Source organism: Astyanax mexicanus, chromosome 11 (assembly GCF_023375975.1).
Source record: "Astyanax mexicanus isolate ESR-SI-001 chromosome 11, AstMex3_surface, whole genome shotgun sequence".
Lineage (NCBI taxonomy): Eukaryota > Metazoa > Chordata > Actinopteri > Characiformes > Acestrorhamphidae > Astyanax > Astyanax mexicanus.
The window spans coordinates 10,846,843-10,867,978 of record NC_064418.1 but is presented as its reverse complement, the minus strand read 5'-3'; the positions used below and the strand labels follow the sequence as shown (position 1 = coordinate 10,867,978).

At 36.7% G+C, this 21,136-nt stretch overlaps 2 protein-coding genes and 1 long non-coding RNA gene across 3 annotated transcripts in view; 1 reads left to right on the top strand and 2 right to left on the bottom strand.

The window, feature by feature from the left end:
- Nucleotides 1-21,136, bottom strand: part of armc8 (armadillo repeat containing 8) — a 318,657-nt gene that overhangs the window by 254,654 nt on the left and 42,867 nt on the right. The window lies entirely within an intron of this gene.
- The window catches only part of kcnh3 (potassium voltage-gated channel, subfamily H (eag-related), member 3), a 220,959-nt gene that overhangs the window by 192,735 nt on the left and 7,088 nt on the right, over nt 1-21,136 (top strand). Inside the window, exons 11-12 of the mRNA XM_022680490.2 lie at nt 10,181-10,395; nt 19,343-19,599. Of these exons, the coding sequence (XP_022536211.2) occupies nt 10,181-10,395; nt 19,343-19,599 (472 nt within the window). The remainder of the gene's footprint in view (nt 1-10,180; nt 10,396-19,342; nt 19,600-21,136) is intronic.
- On the bottom strand, nt 8,066-10,974 carry LOC111194934 (uncharacterized). Its single transcript, XR_002651380.2, has 3 exons — nt 10,678-10,974; nt 10,260-10,371; nt 8,066-8,277 (listed from the first exon to the last, which is right to left on the bottom strand). It is a non-coding gene; the product is annotated as an uncharacterized LOC111194934 (long non-coding RNA).

The following is a 21,136-nucleotide window of genomic DNA, read 5'->3' as shown; positions in this document are numbered from 1 at the left end:
GTGTTTACATACTCCTACAAAATAAACTCCTCTGTGGGGAGAATAGGAACATTTTTTTTGTTTGTTTGTTTTTTTTTGTCATATTTTGTAAATATTAATATTATGTTGACAAAATCAAGGACAGTGCACAATGATGTGTGTCTTCTACAGAGTCTTCGTACTCTCACTATAGCACACTTTCTGCTCTTTTAATTGAGTTGCACTGTGATTCAGTATCCCTACTCTCACTATAGCACAGTTTTTAGCCTTTTATTTGAGTTATATTGAGATTCATAACCAGTATTCTCATTGTAGCACAGGGTTTGACTGTAATTCAGTACCATGACTCTCACTGTAGCACAGTTTCTGGCCTTTTATTTGAGTTGGACGGTGATTTAGTACCCCTACTCTGACTACAGCACAGCCTCTGGCCTTTGATTTGAGTTAGATTGTGGTTCAGTACCATGACACTCACTTTATTACAGTTTCTGGCCTTTTATTTGACTTGTACTGTGGTTCAGTACCACTACTCCCACTATATTACTTTCTCTGCCCTTTTATTTGAGTTAGATTATGATTCAGTGCGCCTACATTCACTATTGCACAGTTTCTAGCCTTTTATTTGAGTTAGATTAAGATTCAGTACCCCTACTCTCACTATTGCACAGTTTCTAGCCTTTTATTTGAGTTAGATTAAGATTCAGTACCCCTACTCTCACTATTGCACAGTTTCTAGCCTTTTATTTGAGTTAAATTAAGATGTAAAACTTCACTGAATCACAATCTATCACACAGATAGATTGTGATTCACTACCCCTACTTTCACTATAGCACAGTTTCTAGCCTTTTATTTGAGTTAGATTAAGATTCAGTACCCTTACTCTCACTATAGCACAGTTTCTGGCCTTTTATTTGAGTTGCATTGGGATTCAGCACCACTATTTTCACTATAGCCCCGTTTCGTTTCTGTTTATTGGGTTACATTATGATTCAGCATCACCACTCTCACTATAGCATGGTTTCTAGCCTTTTATTTGAGTTATATATTGAGATTCAGAACCCATATTCTCATTGTAGCACAGAGTTTTTCAATTTTTTAATTAAGTTTGACTGTAATTCAGTACCATGCCTCTCACTGTATTACAGTTTATGGCCTTTTATTTGAGTTAGGTTGTGATTCAGTACCCCTACTCTCACTATGGCACAGTTTCTGCCCTTTTATTTGAGTTAGATTGTGATTTAGTACCCCTACTTATTTTATAGCACAGTTTCTGCCCTTTTATTTGAGTTAGATTGTGACTCAGTACCTCTATCTCTCACCCCTACTCTCACTGTAGCACAGTTTCTGCCCTTTAAATTAAGTTAGATTAAGATTCAGTACCCATTCTATCACTCTAGCTCAATTTCTGGTCTTTTATTTGAGTTCAGTAGTACTAATTTAACTATATTACAGTGTTTCCGCTTTTTTATTGAGTTATGTTGTGATTCTGACCCCTACTTGCACTGTAGCACAGTTTCTGTGCTTTTACTTGAATTTGATTCTGATTCTGATGGTTGGCCTACTTGCTGTAGGAAGCCAGTTCCCACTCGTCTTGAAGGCACTCCTGACATCTTTGATAAGTCAGGAAGGAGGGATGACAGAGTTAGAGGGAGGAGGGTTTGTGTTTGCATACTCCTACATACTAAACTCTTCTGTGGGGAGAATAGGGAAATATTATTTTTTTAATAAGGGCTTTTTTGTAAATATGAATGCTATATTGACAAAATCAAGGTGAAAACATGTTGATGTATGGTTATACAGATTTTTTACAGAAGCTCTCTCACAGTAGATTGTTATATCCTCAGGCTAAAACTGGCAGCAGCCTATTAGGAATGAAACCATTAATTACAATTCAGGTGCTTAATCTTGTTTCTCCACCCCATTAGAGAAAGTCAATTTACATTCAGTTTGGCAGCGAGTAAAGCTAATGAATGTGAACTAAAACTATTTTTAACTAAAACAGGAGTTTCACTAAAGTACAGTTTCTTCCTTTTTAATGGAGACAGATTATGACACATCTATGATACTCTCTCTCTAAGGCTGGTGTTTTTACTATGTCTGCATTATTCTGGTTAAGTTTGGCGGTGGGTTAAGTTAATGAATAAGAACTAAAACAGAGTTTCACTAAAGTACAGTTTCTTTCTTTTTACTGGAAATAAATCATAATACATTTTCTGCTTCTATAGTTGAGTTAGACCACTTTACAGTACTCAAAGTTTCACTGTGGTACACAGTTTATTACCTTTTAAATGAACAAGACTGTGAAACAATCCCTGTAAATTCTTTGTTATATAGTTTCTGCTCTTTTTATTGAGTTAGCCTGTAATACTGTACCCATATCTTCACTGTACCAGAGTTTCTTCTCTTTTATTTGAGTTGGATTGAAAGTTAATACCCATACTCTCACTATAGCACAGTTTCTGCTCTTTTATTTGAGTTGAATCATGATTCAGTACCCCTAATCTCACTATAGCACAGTTTCTGCCCTTTTATTTCAATTAGTTTGCGATTCAATACTACTAATTTCACTATATCACAGTTTTTAGACTTTTTATTGAGTTATTTTGTGATCCCGTACCCCTACTGGCACTATTGCACAGTTTCTGTCCTTTTATTTGAGTTGGACTGTAGCACAGTTTATGCTAGTTTACCTGAGTTCAATTCTGATCCAGTACCCCTAATTTAACTATAGCACAGTATCTTCTCTAATTATCGAGTTAGATTGACCAACTCTGGCATGAATCTGGATTACTTATACTTATACACTAGTACAGTGTTTACTCTGTTACTGGAGCTAGACTGTGTTTCAGTATTCTTACTCTTACTTTAGCACAGTTTTTTTTTCTTTTTTAATTGAGTTAGGTTAGGGATGCAGTACTACTACTTTTACTACAGCACAGTTTTTTCTTTTTTTAAATGAGTTAGGTTCGGGATTCAGTACCCTTGCTCTCACTATAGCACAGTTTTTTTCTTTAATTGAGTTCGATTCTGATTCAGTATCTCTATTTTACCTGTAACACAGTTCGATTGATCAACTCTGCCATGAATGTGGGATACTTCTCAGACTTATACACTAGTACAGTTTTTGCTCTTTTACCTGAGCTAGATTGATTTTCTTTTAATTGAGTTAGATTTGGGATTCAGTACTACTACTTGCACTATAGCACTCTTGAGTTTTTATTGAGTTAGATTGTGATACAGTACTAATACTGTCACTTTAGTGCAGTTTCTGTGCTCTTTTATTTGAGTTAGATGGTTATTCAGTGCCCGCACTTACAGTATCGATTCCCTGGACTTTTGCTGCTGCTGGATGAAGAGGACTTTAGATTTATTTCCTCAAGTAAAGGGTTTCTGAGGACACATCATATTTTTATGTTTGGGGAAAAGGAGCTGTATTTTTACCGGCAGCATGTTCTATTCCTGCTGTCGAAAAGTTTATGACCTTCTGTACTTTACTGCCTTTCAATATATCTCTCTCTCTCTCTCTCTGTCTCTCTGTCTCTCCCTCTCTCTCTCTCCCTCTCCACATGTCGGGTTGTCTCTCTACTGATGGTAGTGACAGTGGAACATGGGTGGACTTTAAATGATTTATTGTTGATTTTTTTCCTTTCATCTTCTAAGAACAGGCCAGCGTTTTATGTACACACACACACACACACACACACACACACATACATACATACACACACATACACTCACATACACAGACGTATGACCTGCTTTCCTGCACTCAATTCCCTTGCGTGAGACGGTGAAAGCCAGACAGTAGTCTGGGTCTGCACACACACACACACACACACACAAGCCTCTTCAATTAACTACCCTTTAAATTCAACATGTAAAACAGCAAGCTGTGCATTTTAGAGGTTATAATTTAAATTATATCACTTGTACTATATACTTCCTTATAGTCAATTATAACCCTTGTATCACTTTACTATATCATTTTATACAGCTCTGGAAAGAATTAAGAAACCACTTCTGTTTCTGAATCAGTTTCTCTGGTTTTGCTACTTATAGGTAAATGTTTGACTTAAATGAACATTGTTGTTTTATTCATTTATATATATATAAACTATGAACAACATTTCTCCCAAATTCCAAATAAAAATATTGTCATTTAGATAATTTATTTGAAAACATTGAGAAATCACTGAAATAACAATGCAGAGCTTTCAGTTCATATTCATCAAGTTTTAAGAGTTCAGAAAACAATATTTGGTGGAATAACCCTGGTTTTTAATCACAGTTAGTTTTTATGCATCTTGGCATGCTCTCCTCCACCAGTCTTACACACTGCTTTTGGATAACTTTATGCTACTCACTCCTGGTGCAAAAATTCAAGCAGTTCAGTTTGGTTTGATGGCTTGTGATCATCCATCTTCCTCTTGATTATATTCCAGAGGTTTTCAATTTGGTAAAGTCAAAGAAACTCATCATCTTTAAGTGGTCTTTTTTCCCAGAGCTGTATATAAGACTATTATAAATTATGTTTGGATGGTCATTTTCCATCCCATCTCTTATTTATGGCACTGTGTACCTCGTCCACAGTGACCACAGACCACCTCAGACAGCCATCGCCCCCTGTGGCACACAGACCCATGTACAGCATAACACAACCGCTATATCTGTTAACTGCTAGATAACTGCAAAAACACATACAGTAGTTAACTATTTAACACGAGGAACACACTCACTCCCAGGAGTCTTAGCAGCTGCATCAGACTCACAGCCCACTGCATCAGACTCACAGCCCACTCGTCCATAAATGGGAACAATTCATTCATTCAATCATTTATCGTCAATACCCGCTTTTAAATGGTAATGATGAGATTGTAATATAATATAAAGTTTACTTCTTATTACATCACCAACTGCTTCCACATCCAACCTAGCACTTTTTAAATGCACTGAACTCTGCATGAGACACAACAATCTGTCATAAAGTCACATGTTTCAATATCAAAACATGGCCATTCCAAATCACACAACATTAGCTAATTGGCCAATACATGTGCCACCTGACCAAAAACACCTCAATGGTCAATTGTTAGCACTTCAATCAAATAAGTACTCTAAAAAGAGCAAAGGTGAGCAATATTTTACAATGATAGTTGATAGTGGAAGACTATGCAGAGAGAGGAAAAGGCTGATCATGAAAGAAGGAGGAAGAGTGAGAGAGGGAGGAAGACTGAGAGGGTAAAAAAAAGAGTTAGAGGTATGGGTAGAGCTGGTAAAAAAAACTGTCCAAAAAGGGAAAAAAAACGTTAAAATGAAATCAGAGCAACCTTGCATGATTATGTCATCAACCATGTGCTAACAATGCGAGAGGCTGGACAGAGTTCAGCTCAGCTTCAGTGAATTTTGGTGGTTAATTTTGATTAAACCAGCTTAGTTTACAAAATTGTGTTTTAGCAATAGGCAAAAAAATATATAGCTGTTTAGTAATATTACCATAAAGCTAGCTAGAAATGCTCTATTGTTTGTGGCTGTTAAAATCTTAACTGTTTTTAATATTTTTAAAATGCTGAATGCTGGATTGTTCCTGGTTGATTCGACTGTATGATTAACTATCCGTATTTTCCAATTGCTAAAATACGGTAAAAAAAAAAAATAGGCATTTTTTTCCCAAATACCTTATATATCCCCTGTGTTAGTTTAAATAATTGTGCTATAAATGTCATTTTAGTGTGTTAACAGTAAAAAAACACAGTAAATAGTTGTAGCAACTGTCATGTTTTAATGTTTCCTGAAAAAAAAGAGGCAAATTGAGTGAGTGTTTATTTAAGATGTTGAGATATTTACATTATGGTTAAAAAAAGGACCATATTAATTTTTCTATTAACTATTTTCAAACATTGATGACATTTTTGAAAGGGAAGGACAGTTATAGTGTATTTGTTTCTTCATAGTATGGGCTCATTAATCACTGCTTAAAAAGTCTAATACATCTTCTTACTGCTCTCTCTTACTGCAAACCACGAGTGCTATATGAATATGGAACAGCATTATCTGCACTCATTTACATAATTAGCGTCCAAAATATTTATCTCCTTTAATGTGGGAAGGCCCCGATGTAGATTAGTTTTTTAATTGTGGTTTGTATCATAATTAAATGGCCGCGGCGTTACGGGTGCAGTAAATGTGGCCGGAATGAGGCGAAAAGGTCATAGAGCAGAACTAATGGCCTACAAGAACAATGACACACCGCTGCTAGAGGCAGGTGTGTGTGTGGGTGTGAGTGTGTGTGTGTGTTTACTTCCAGACACCAAAAAGCCCCATTGGCCTGATCAAATCAAATGTCAGCACACTGCCGGGCCACATCCGGCCCACCGGCTTAATAATTGATGGTCATTGCATTATTAAAGCACTTTGATTATTAATACAGGCCAGCTCATAAAGAGGAGAGCCATAGATCCATACACACACACACACATGTGAGTGAGTGTGTGTGTGAGAGAGAGAGAGAGAGAGAGAGAGAGAGAGAAAGAGAGAACAGACTGAGATAAACACATCAATATCAGTTCACCCCCCTCCCCACCCAGATTGCACTCCCTCGCTTAAAGACCCATACACACACACACATTAAAAAAAACACACACTCTAAAACACACACACACACATCTAATGAAATATGAACTTCTGAAGCTCAAGCTGCTGCCAAACCCTGATGCTGCATTCAGCTCATACAGAAATCTCACGCCGCCATTCATAACTCATACAGAAGAGCTTTGGGGGTTTGTTTATGGAAGCTGGGAGTGTCTGTGATGATGTTCCGGTGGTGCTCACCACAGTAAACACTCATGTTCAGCTCACTGGTGTCACTGAGTCACTTCAAACCTTTTATTTCTATATAAACTGTTTTACTTGATTTGTTTTGCTTTTTAGTTTAGTATCACTTTATTTGGATGGTTCATTATAGATGCCTCATAGATCCTCAACTTACACTCAGTTAAATATCTATTAAATGTAACTGAACTCTTACACTGTAAACCCAGAAGTTGTTTGAACTCAAATAAATTAAGTTGTTTTACATAAAATTGGAGATTTCTAAACAATACTCAACTATTTTGAGTTAGTTGAACATTCGTGGGCACATAAACTGTACTATTAAACTGGGATCTTTGAGTTGAACCAACTTATAATAACTGAGTTTAGTCTGTTGCCATTAACAGCTTCTTTTCCATTGGCTTCTGTCGTCACAATCTATTTGCATACTGGGTGTTTCCAGTTTCTGACACTCACTTTAGTGTGTAGCAATTCACCCGGGGCTACCTTAGGTAAACTTGTAGATCACATATTATGGTTAAATGCTTGGTCTCTGTGTTGTAGGCTGAAGAACAAGCATCATTATGTATTTAAAAACAATAGTTGAATAAAACCAGAAAGAAGACTAAATACAAGTTCAGAAAAATATTAATTTTAAATATATATGTATATGTATTTGTTAAGTTCATTGTACTTAAAAATTATATTACATGAACTTAAAATTTATTTGATAATCGGTTACAACAAAAGTTTTGAGTTTAGTCAACTTATCGGGTTTTACAGTGTAGTTAAATGTATCAATAACTGTTTCCCCACAGAACCTAACCTTACGTACAACTCTAACCATAAGCCTAAACTCAACCATAAATCAACCCTAAGACCTAACCCTAACCTTAAACATTAAACCACACCTTAACCTAAACAGAACCCTAAACCTAACCCTACACCTAACCTCATGGACCATCCAAATAAAGTCATATCTTTAGTTTTATTTATTTAAAAATTCTATATTTGTGTTTGTTTAATTTGTAATATTATTCAACTCTTATTCTAATTCTTATTTTATCTTGTCTTTATTTTAGATGTTTTAGTACGTAGTATACGTGTCTCTAATAAATGTGTAGTTACACATTAAAAATCCATGTAATAAAAGTTTAACTGCTGTTGAAGTACTCTCTTCATCTAGTTTCTGTATGAAGTGTAGGTTTTAAAAGAGAGAGAGAGAGAGAGAGAGAGAGAGAGAGAGAGTTACTGTGACTCTGTACTGTGAGTTTGTATGTGTAGCTTAGAGAGTACAGTAAATGTGAAACTTCAAACACACACACACACACTCACACTTCTTTCTCTACCCTCTAACCCTCCCATCATCCTTTTCTTATCTTCCTCTATCACATCTCTCTCTCCTCATCTGTTTGCTCTCTGCCTCTTCCAGCATCATTTGTCCTCTTGCCTCCTGCCTTGTGTCCTTTGTAAATGCTGCACTGCAAATACTGCAACACACACACACACACACACACACACATTTATTTGTTATAATATATATATATATATATATATATATATATATATATATATATATATATATATATTATTTTAGCACAATATTTGCAACCTCTTTGTAACATATACAGTATCAAACAAGCTCTTTGTGTTACTGGCTCTGTTCCCTGTTCATTCTCATTTCTTTCTGTATTTTTCTGCTATTTCTGTTTATTTACTGTTCTCTGTGTCTGTCGTTGCTCCATGTTCCTCTGTGTTTTCCCCCAGTCTCTCCTTATTCAGTGTTTCCACCTGTGTCTTGTTTGTAGCTCCGCCCCCCTTGTTACCTGTTGTCAGATGTTTCCTGTGGTCCCTGTGTATTTATAGTCCGTGTGTTTCCGTTCTCCTGTTCGATTCTTATATGTTGTTACGTCTGTTAGGATGTTGGTTTTCCTTGTAGTCCTTGTTTCTATATTTTCATTTATTTCTGGTTCGTAGTTTGTTTTCTTGTTTATCGTTTATTAATAAATTTCTCGCATTTGCGTCCACCTCCGCATCTCCTCCCTGCGCTAATCCTGACACTGTTGTCATTAGCTTCACGGTGTCGTGTTTTTTAAAAGCACCTTTTATTACCTAAATGTTAGTGTGGTACTAAACTGCTGTATGATTAAAATGGCCAAAACACAGTATGTAAAAGTGTTGGAATTTGTGGCATTACAACTACAATGGAAGCCGGAGAGACTAGATTTGTGACATCACAACAACAGTTCATTCAAAACAGGCTGGATTTGTGACATCAGAGAAGCTATGATATTAAAACTTTAAGTAGTTTTAAAAGCAGAACTTTTACTGGAGTAAAAAGCTGAAACTTCAACTTCTAAAAAAGTATTTTTTTTAAACCTAGTATCAATACTTCTGTAATGAACGTGAATGACAATGTACTGCATGAACTCTGAATTAAAGGAAGGCCAGTATTTTCAAGGTCTGGGCCCTTTAAAAAATATGTTCACAGTCCTTTCTCACTTTTGCACACACACGCACGTGAGTGCCTGAGATGTTCTGGTGCTCTATGAGAGTGTGTGTGAGTGTGTGTGTGTGTGTGTGTGTGTGTGTGTGCCACAGAGAGTGCATGATTTGATTTGACACAAACACTGTCAGACTACAGAATATGTTATTGCCTCCACAGTCCCCCATGCACCAGACTGAGGCCTATTTTTATCCTCAGCATCAACTCGGGCGCCCTCTGCTCTCTCCAACTTTACTCTTCCAAACTTACTTTCTAGTTAAGAAGTTTAAATAACATTATGTGTAGTGTTGTTTTTAACGTTCGTTTATTGAGGAAAATAATCTGACATTTGGCATTTTGACCCCATTTTGTCTTTTTCAGAATGGTCAAATCTGTTTGAACTTGGTTGAACTGTTTTTTTTTTAGGTTCTTCAGCAATATTTTCATTGGGCAAATATCTGGGGAAATCACAAAAAGGAGATCTTGTCATACACTTGGACATTCGAAAAAATATTGAATTTCTCATGCTTTAAGCATTACTTTGAAGACTTGTAAACTAGTGTGGTAGGGTCATTGTCTTGCTGTATGACCCATTTACGTTTAAGCTTCAGTCCATGGACAGATACCCTGACATTTTTTCTGCAGAAGATGTTCGTATAATTCAAAATCCCTAGTTCTATGTAACTTTAAATTATCTTTTGCCAAGGAATGTGTAGTTTCATTTGTTTCTCTTTATCTAATTTAGACTTTGCATTTAAACGAAGACTGGTGCACATGTTAGACCAAATGTATGCATCAGAATTCCCAAAGACCCACAGTTTTTTTCCCCAGTCTTATTCATGCACCAAGTTGTTCTTTGGAGCTATTTGCTGTCAGTAGTAACCCTTAATCTACTTTCTGTTCCTCAGGTAAAGGTGATCTGATTGGCTCGGACTCACTGACCAGGGAGCAGGTGATTAAGACCAACGCTAACGTGAAGGCTCTTACCTACTGTGATCTGCAGTACATCAGCCTGAAGGGTCTGCGCGAGGTGCTGCGCCTTTACCCCGAGTACGCCCAGAAATTCGTCAGTGAAATCCAGCACGACCTCACCTACAACCTGCGTGAGGGCCACGGGGCGGACGTGAGTGGCTCAAACACTCAAATACACAAATACACACACATACACACATCTAAATCTATTTGCTGGGTTGTGCAGTAGGGCTGAAAAAATACAGTGAAAAGCACAGAGGCTGACAGTGATGGGTGAATATGATAATAGACATTGCATCTTTAATCAAAAGCAAAAGCAAATAATCAATAAAGTTACTCTGTGAATGAAGTTACACTTTTAAAGCACCTTTCTAGAAACCCAAGGATGCTTTACAGTTTACACGTTTTACAAAATCAGCACTCATCCACTCACCAGTAAGAAGCGGCAGCCAATAGCGCACAGCGTACTCTCAAACGGAAACAACCGTCCACCTGGAGGACTGCATTGAGCAGCATTTACCCAGGACACAGTGCCAATCCAATCTGGGCACACAGTAATACATACATTTTATACACACACACACAATCCTATACAATACACATTCATATACATACATATACAAATCAATTTAAAGCATTCAATTTACCTGATCTCCATGTTTTTGGACTGTTGGAGAAAACTGGAGTCCTCAGAAGAAACCCAAACACACACAAAGAGAGAATATGGAAACTCCACCCAGATAGGGACTTGAACCCAAGACCCCAGTGCTGGGAGGTGAACATGCTAACCACTAAGTCCCGTGCCACCAATGTGACATGAGACATTTTATGTAGTTACAAGAAATATAGTCCAATCCCGAACACCCAATTCCTCTAGAGTGAATGTACCTTATCCATTTAATAGTTACACTTCCTTAATCAGCAGTAACTGCAAATGAACACTTTATGTAGTTAATCAATATGTCTCTCACAACACTGTTCAGGAATTTTGGCCAATCCTACTAGATCAGAGACTTTAATTTTAGCACTTGCCATAACTATTTAAAAGAATATTTTTTTTGTTATGTTTCAAGAACAATTACCAAATAAACTTGCAGGTGTGTTTGGATCATTGTCTTGTTGCATGACCCAACTGTACTGCAGTTTAAGCTCACAGACACACAGGTTGATATTGCTGGTATTGTCTTTAATTGATATAATTCTAAAGGGTTAAACAAAACTAAAGTAATCAAAATATATAAAAGAAAGTACTTTTACAACAGTGTATCCTATTGGTTGTTAAAGTTTTGAACTAGATAACACAGTACTTGCACTTTTACTTTCAGCAGTTGAGTAGCACATTTTAGAATAAACTACTTGCAATACTTAAGTACAAAAAATGTTGAATACCTTAGTACTTCCACTACATGCCTTGTCCCGTATACAGGCTACAGGTGTAGGTGATACAAAACCCTTTTTTCTGCAGTAAAATAACTCACATTCTGAAAATTTGAGGGCTACAGGCCACTTGGAGAAGCTGCCTGTTTTCTCTCTACTCCATTTAATAATTCCAGATCGGTAACAGTAATCAACCCAAATTCTGCAGGTTTGAAAATAGACGTAAAAACTAGACAAACATAAAGAAACTAAAGGTTTGAAGGACGTGAACTGTTTAATTTGTATTCAGGAAAATATTGATTTTAAAATAAAGTTCAGGAAAGAGCCGATTCTATTCATTATATTTTGACATTAGCATGTTTACTTTAATATTAATTATAATAATAATTTTCACGTTTTCTGTTACAATTACAATGATGCTTCTCAGCAATGTTCCTTTCATCATATATGAAAGTTTTATATGTAATGCTTGTATAGAAATCCTCAAGATTCAGTGGTGTAATGTCAGGCAGACAATTCACAAAAACACTGGCATGTTAAGGGGTAATCTGTGGAGCTTAAAGAACACTTCAACTTTTACTCAAGTCTCTTTTTTTATAGCGTCTTTTGACTCAAGTCTGGGTCTCTGGTACTGTATACACCTCTGTTTATCAGATGTGTGGAATGCGTAATGACCTCAGGCTACTCGTGGTGGATTCATCTCTATGATTCAGGTTTCTGTAGGAGTAGGAGTTATTGGCATCTTCATTTATTGACTTAAATTCAAGAGGTTCTGTGAGTATTGCATTGTATTTTGAAATGAGGAGGTATTTCCAGCAAAGTTGACAAATGCACAAGAAATAATGTTTTTATTTTTACGCTTTTGCATTGAATTTGCAGTTGATGGATTTGTGAGCATCCTGCTGAAGCACCACTGACCTTTACCACAGGTGTGTGTGTGTGTGTGTGTGTGTGTCCTCTGGACATGGCTGCTGTTTCAGCACGAAAATTGATCCTCCATCTGCTGCTTTTGGCAGATCCTTTCTTTTCCCTGTTTTTTTTTCACTTTCTCCAGGAGCACTCACACACCCTCTCTCACACACACACGCACAAACACACTCTCACACACTCTTTCTCTCACAGGATGCGTCCTTGCTCCCTCATCCTCGCACATGTCTGCTCACTCACGAGTCCTCCTTCCCTTCTTCTCCCAGAAACACACACATATACGCATACACACACACACACACACACACACTGGGGCACGCGGAGTGTGTAGGACAGAAATAGCAGCAGGCTGCTGTTGCAGTGTGTGTGTGTGTATCTCTATGTGTGTGTGTGCAGGGGTTATTAATAGCTCGTGGAAGGCGGGGGCTCTCCTTCACTGGCTGAGGGAGCTCCCGCTCTGCAGGCTAACTCTGGAGCCTGCCTGCTATAAATAGAAAAACGTGAGTGAGCGAGGGATGGAGGAGGAAGAGGAGGAGGAGAAGGAGGAGGAGGTGGGGAACCTCCCCCACTGCAGTGCTCTTCACACCCTCTCTGCAGAAACACGCTTCTATAGGGTGGCAGGATGGCAGGCAGCATTCTCGCAGTGCAGAACCTGAAGATGCTCTTATGATTAATAAAATTATTATACACAATCAGATTTTCCACTGAAACCAAAAAAATAAACCCAATACTGTAAAAATCACAACTTGCTGAATGATCAAATTCATCCAAGCTCTAAATATTTAACCTGGGGTTTTTGATTATCTGGTCTATTAATAGAGTATGGCATTCGTTTATAGTCATTGAAAGGATTCCCACAGGTTTGTAACTATTGACTATGCTATTGACTCTCTAATATATCCAATAGAATCAATTGCACAGATACCGGTGCATAGTAAAGATAAAGGGATGAGGTGTTATTAAGGTGTGTTGCATGAATTACCATCTTTCCATACTCCTACTTTTTACACTGTCCTCTCATCCTTTCCTCCTGTTCCTTCTCCTTTTCAGATTCTTCTCCTTTACTCTGTTCTTTTTGACACTCTTCCTTTTCACTCTGGTAAATTCCAGATTATTCTCTTCCCCTATTTTCCTTTCCAGTTTCCAGTTTCCTGTTTCTTTTATTGCTTGCTCTTCTTTACAGACCATTTCCAGTCTTTCTCTTTCATGCTCTTCCTTTTCAGACTATTCTCTTTCATGCTGTTCCTTTCCAGTCTTTCTCTTTCATGCTCTTCATTTTCAGACTATTCTCTTTCATGCTGTTCCTTTCCAGTCTTTCTCTTTTACGCTATTCCTTTCCACACTCTTCTTTTCCAGACTATTCTCTTTTATGATGTTTCTTTTCACATTTTTCCTTTCCAGAATATTAATTTTCATGCCGTTTCTTTTCACGCTGTTCCTTTCCAGACTATTCTCTTTTATGCTGTCCCTTTCCGGGCTGTTCCTTTCCATGATGTTTCTTTTCAGACTCTGCACTTTCTCACTTCTTCCCAGTCTTTATCTTTCCTTTCCATGCTGTTCCTTTCCAGACTATTCTCTTTCATGCTGTTCTTTTCCAGACTATTCTCTTTCATGCTGTTCTTTTCCAGACTATTCTCTTCCATTTTGTTACTTTTCATGTTTCTCCTTTTTCCAGTCTTTCTCTTTCATACTGTTCCTTTCCAAACACTTCCATTCCAGACTCTTCACTTTCATGCTCCTTTTCTCTGTTTAAACTGTTTCTTTTAATGTTGCTCCTTTCCATGATGTTTCTTTTCAGACTCTACACTTTCTCACTTCTTCCCAGTCTTTACCTTTCCTTTCCATGCTGTTCCTTTCCAGACTATTCTCTTTCATGCTGTTCTTTTCCAGACTATTCTCTTTCATGCTGTTCCTTTCCAGACTATTCTCTTAAATGCTGTTCTTTTCCATGATGTTCCTTTCCACACTGTTTCTTTCTAGAGTCTTTCTCTTTTTTGCTGTTTCTTTCTTATCTGTTTCTTATCTTATTCTCTTTATACACATTTCCTTCCTAGATTTTCTCTTTAATGCTGTTCTTTTCCAGTATTTCTCTGTCATGCTGTTCCTTTACAGTCTTTCCCCTTTCATGCTGTTCCTACCCACACGGTTCCTTTGCTGCCTATTTCTTTCAGTGCTGTTTCAATCCATACTGTTGATGCTTTAATCCATGTTGGTTCTTTTCATACTGTTCCTTTCCAGACTCTTCCTTTCCCTGATGTGCTTTTCTATAATGTCCTCTACATTCGGTTGCTTTCTAGACTCTATTTATTTTCACACTAAATTACTAATTCATCTGCCTTTCCACACACTGTTACTTTTCATGCTGTTCATTTTTAGACTGTTCTATGTATGTGTGTGTGTGTGTGTGTGTTTAGGAGTGTAATTGCTGGTGTTGCTGTGTGATAAAGCATCAGTGTGCTCTGGGCTGGAAAACCTCACACGGGCAGCTTACTGTCAACATACACACACACACACAGACCAGCACTCCTGCGGCAGCCCTTTTTAATTTGCCTCAGATAATTAAGGAGCAGAAATGAAAATAAATGCAGGGAAGTGCCTTCAGCGCTGCTGTGTGTGTTTGTGTGTGTATTCTGCTTTTTCAGATTCAGTCCTACTCTTTTCTCTATCCCTCCATCCTTCTTTGTCTTTTTCTCTTTGTCTCTCTCTCTCTTTCTCTTTTTCTCTCTGTCTGCAATAAGGTTTCAGTTTTGTGTTTGTTTTATTTTGATATGTATATGGTGTGTGTGTGCATTCTGATTCTATTTTGTAACATCCACCCTGCCCATCACTGGTCACTCTCTCTCTCTCTCTCTCTCTCTCTCTCTCTCTCTGGTGTGTATTGTGGATCTCTGAGTGTTCATGGCTGTCTGTGTGAATTCACATCCTCCAACTAAGACATCTGCAGTAATTGATTCTGCTCGTGAAGCAACACACACTCACACACACACAGACACACACACACACACACACAGACACACTCAAACAAACGTGTGCACGTGCGCTGAGAACACACACCAGCGCTGGCGGTGCCGGTGGGGCTCGGGTTACTAAGAATAGCAGTGAGAGCTATAAATACCCCGCTATAAGGGGGGCTGCACTGGGGGCTGCAGACAGAGAGAACAACAAGGAGAGGAGAGGAGAGCAGTGTGCCAGTTATGGAGGGGGTGGGGGGGTGTCGGGGAGAGGCGGAGTGCAGGAAAGAGAAAGATCTACAGAAAACAAGAAGCTGAGAAAAAGAGAGAAGGAAGAAACAGAGTGAAAGAGAGGTTTTCATTTCATAATATCTATTAAAATGGATATTTTATATATATATACCTGTCAGTTTTTCTTTTAAACTGAATGTTCATGTTTGTCCATTCTATCTATCTATCTATCTATCTATCTATCTATCTATCTATCTATCTATCTATCTATCTATCTATCTATCTATCTATCCCTATTTATTATACTTTGCATGAATGTGTCAAAGGAGGAGAGCATGCATACTTACTCACTCAGTCTCTCGCTCATTTGTGCTGTCTCTCGCTCTCTCTTATACTGTCTCACGCTAACTCGCTCAGTCTCTCACTATCTCTCGCGCTGTCTCACGTATTCGTAATGCGTATTTTCGAATCGCGCGGCTTATTTATTTGTGCGGACTGCATCTTTGTCTGCGCCGCCTGTTGGAGACATGGCATTTCTGCACTGTGCCTATGGGATCCAGCACCCCCCAGTGGTGCATAATGACATTGCATTAGGTTTGTATTTGGTTTGTATGTGCTGCATCGTTGCTAGGTTAGCTGTATGTGGTGGAGAGCTTCGGTTACAGTGCATAATCGGCTAATAATGTCACTTAAAAAACGCCTCTCAGCCAATCACATTGCAGGGTCTAACTGCGGTATAATCATGATTGTAAATACTTATAATTACATTAGCAATTAAAAAAGAACTCCTAAACACTGAAATGCATCCAGATATGCTTAAGAATAAAATTTGAAATTTGGTCTGATGAGATTACGAGAATGAGATTACTCATGTCAGCTGTTAAATAAATATGTTGTTTAAGAATAATTATCATCTTTTGTATTTTTTGTTACAATTAATGACTACTACAATTACATTTTTGAACAACACCCAGCCGTAGTCATAACTATGAGAATTTGATTACATTCAGTGACAAGGACATTAATTAGTTAATTCAGGATGTTGGATGGTCACCATCCCACCTCATCTCCTCAACTCAACTCATACCAAAAGTACTGGATGTAGCTCTGAGGGGGGCTTTATACCTCTCTAGCTCACACTCAGCATTAGAGATGCTTCCAAAAGGTTCATCTGTGTCAGCAATGGGCACAACTTAACCCTTTACAATGGACATGACGTATGTTCTTATTTTTTCAAATGTTTTGTTGCACATAACACTAAATGAAACTTGTTGTTAATCAGAATAGACTATTAGCGAGCCAATAAAAAATGTTTATAAGCCAATGAAACAATAGCTTAGCCCCGCCCACTGCACTGAAAAGAAAATCCAGCACTAGAGCCAAAGAGGCAAATTAAAAGAGCTCATTTTTACTAATTGTATGTGATTTTTAATCACACTTTTTATAATGTGTATTTTACTTTTTAGGGATAGTTTGTGAACAAAAAGGTCAATGTCAAATCTAAAATAAAAATGTTAGGCATAAGCTTTCAATCTAATAGACTTTTACTTATTAACAGTTACTAATTTTAGTTAATTGGATTTAATGTTTATACAGATTTTATATTAGAATATTAGAGTCTCTCTTTTGTTTTTAAAGTAGCTGAATGAATTCAAGGATTCAAGGAGATTTCATTGTCATTCGTATCACATGAGGTGGAACGAAATTGTGATCCAAAAAATCATTTATTAGAAGAACTAGAAGAGTGTGGACAAACATTTACACGTGTGTGTGTGTGTGTGTGTGTATATTCCTTCTACACAAACAGAGAGAGAGTGCTGACTGACACAGATGTAAATAATCCCTCTCCATAAAGCTCCTCACACACTGCAGGTGGACGGAGGCTGAAGCTCACACACACACACACACACACACAAACACGCGCGTATGAGTGAAGGTGCTGGTGTTCCACGCCACGCTGTTCTCTTTTCATTAGAGCAGTGTTTAACGAAGCTGCAGCTGCAACAGCTTCTCAGAAGCAAATAACGGGAATCGATTCTGCTCATTACAGCAGGAACTTTCTCCTTTAGAGAAGTGAGGGTGGAGCAGCTCTGGATTAAGTGGTGGAGCGGCAGGAGCTCAGAGGAAAGACGGAGAGGTTTAATAAGCAATAAGAAACAGGGAAAGAGTGAAGAGAAAATAAGGACACAAGCAGAGAGAGAAAAAGATAGGGACACAGTGCATAAACCAAAAAGGAAGGATAGAAAGAGAGTCAGACTGTGTTGGTGCGCCCCCCACTGGTCACACATTTCATTCAGAGATCCTGATCACTAAACTTTCAGAGCTTTCCAGCCTGTTCTTCTTTAGATCTGAGACACTTCTCTGTGTGCTTTTTGGATATTAGAAATAAGGGAGCTTCAAAGGTTGAGTTTGTTAAGTAATGCCATAGAATAACTACTTTTTGTTCTGTTCACACTAATAAATTCATTAAATAGTCATTTTAAAATTAAATAAACATTAATTAGTATCGTATCAATAACATATCAGTGTTATAGCAGCGTCTGAACCTTCAGTAGATTGTCAACAGACTTTTACTCAAGACTAAAACTGAATTTCACTTTATTTGGAGCATTCATTTAATATACATACATGTTGACCTAAGAAATTAGATTAGATTAGATTAAGATTAAAGTTAGACCTAGGTTTTGGATTAAGGTTAAAATTAGAACAAGGGCCAGTGTAACGATTAAAATTAGGTCTTGGACTAAGATAGATAGTAGTAGTTTGGATTAGGCTTTGTGTTGTGACTAGGATTAGGATTAGGGCCAAAATTAGGTTTAGGATTTGGATTAGGGTAAATATTAGAATTAGGAGTAGGGCCAGAGATATGTTTAGGTTTTGGATTGAGGTTAAGATTAAGATTAGGTTTCAGACTGAGATTAAGGTTAGGGTTAGGTTTTGGACTGAGATTAAGGTTAGTGTTAGGACTTGGGTTGAGGTTAATTTTATGGTTAGGTTTTATACTGAGGTTAAGATTAGAGTTAAGATTTGGACTGAGGTTAAATTTATGGTTAGGTTTTATACTGAGGTTAAGATTAGAGTTAAGATTTGGACTGAGGTTAAATTTATGGTTAGGTTTTATACTGAGGTTAAGATTAGAGTTAAGATTTGGACTGAGGTTAAATTTAGGATTAGTATTTAGAGTGAGATTAAGTTTAGAGTTTTGGCCTGGGGTTAAGGGTATGGTTAGGATTTGGATTGAGGTTAAGTTTAGGATTAGTATTTAAACTGAGGTTAAGGTTTGGTGTTAGACGTTATATAACACATTATAAAGTACCAATATGTTACTTTATAATGTATGTTACATTAGTCTGTACAATGTTCCTCTAAACATGTATTAGAAGGCATTATGAAACCTCTCTTTATAGTCACTTGCACTTGTGCTTTGTAACATGTTATATATGTCTCTACTCTAGCATCACTCTACTATAGCAGAACTAGTTGAATCAAAATAACTTTTATTTTATAAAAAGTGTATTTTATGGGATGAACATGTGCTATTAAATGCAATCATATAATCCTGACAGTAAAGTTTCATATCTCACATATCTTATATCTGTGTCTGTGTTTCAGGTGGACTGGGAGAGTAACGGAGGCCTGGTGAAGAAGCTGCCCTCCATCCGTGAGGATGAGGAGAACGATGAAGAGCAGCACACAGTGTCCCGTGCACCTCGCTCCCCCCTGCGTCTGACCAGGGGGCTCAACTCCCCACTGCGCTCCCCCCTGCTACCCCCTCGTCCGTTCAGACCACCCTCAGACCACAACCGTCCCGCCACCCTGCAGATTCCCGTGGTCAGCTTCAGCAGCGCCCCTCCAGAGCTCAGCCCCAGGTAACCAGGCAACCACCAATCAGGCGTACGCTAGAGCCTTTTACTGCATTCCAAACAGGATGTTAAAGGTGTAAAGGTCAAAACATGAATATTAATGTTCAAAAAGTCCAATTAAAATATTTGGCCAGATTAACAGAGCAGAACTGCCTCACTTATTACACTCAGTTACTCAACAACTACTCATTATTTAATTAAAACAGCACATAAATTAATACCTGGTAATTATTAAGTAACTACTAGACTTATAACTAAGTAAATACAATCTGCGTTATTCAATAACTGCTAATGAATTAGTAAAACATAGTTAATTATTCAGTTAATACTAATTATTCAGTAAATACTTAAAAATATTGACAAACTCTTAATTACATGCTATTAAAAATATTAATTAAATAGTCAATAAAGTCTACATTTATAGGAAAAACTTATTTAGCAAGTATTTTAAATTATTCAGTAATGACTTATTATTTATTAAATATAATTTTAATAATGTAATAACTATTAGGCTTATAATTAAGCAAATACTTTTATTTTCAATAAACTCTGCTTTATTAGTAAAAACTGTCAATTATTTAGTAATTACTAATTATTTAGTAAATACTTTAAACAATTTACAAACTCTTAATTAAATGCTATTATAAATTATTAATTTATATTCAGTACAGTAAATTCACTGTTCACTTATTTAGTAAAAATAAATTGTTTAGTAAACATTTTTATTATTAAATACTGATTATTTATTAAATATTAATTATTTAATTATTTATTACCTATTAGCTTAATAATTGGGCAACTACTCTAAATTATTCAGTACAAGTTAATTTAGTTTAATGAACATTCTAAATTATTTATTAACTACATAATTAAATAAACAACACTCTAGATTATTTAATCAATCGGTTTTCAGTAGCAGCTTATTATTTAGTGTTTAGTGTCTTAATTATTAATTGATACGTATTTAGTACTCTAAATTAGTCAATAACAGCTTGCATTGAACAGTACTAATTATGTAACTTGTACATTTTTTTAGTAACTGCTATTCAGTATTCTAAATTATTCAGTATGATAATTATTCATTACTTCAAACTATTATAGTAAAAACTATAATTCAGTAACTACTAATTACTTTGTACTTTGTAAACTACTACTTATTAAGTAAATACTTACTTTATCTATTAAACTATTCAGGAAATACAGTACATTATTCACTAATTGCTAATTATTGAGTAAATGCAATTACATTATTTAGTAACTCATAAACTATGTTATTCAGTAATTAATAATTGTTTACTAGCTTTCGCAAGTATTTAGTATTTTAATATTAATTATTCATTAAATACTCTAAATTATCTTGTCATTGACTCTTAGCAATACTGTGAAGAAGATCCCTTTAATGAGGACACAGAAAAATAAAATATTACAATTTTCAGATTTCATGGTTCTCTATAGAACAACACCTAAATCTAGTAGAATCTGCAGAAGCAGTGATTAATCTCTCCAGTTCTTCCATTCAGATCTTTATTTTCATGTCCCTTGT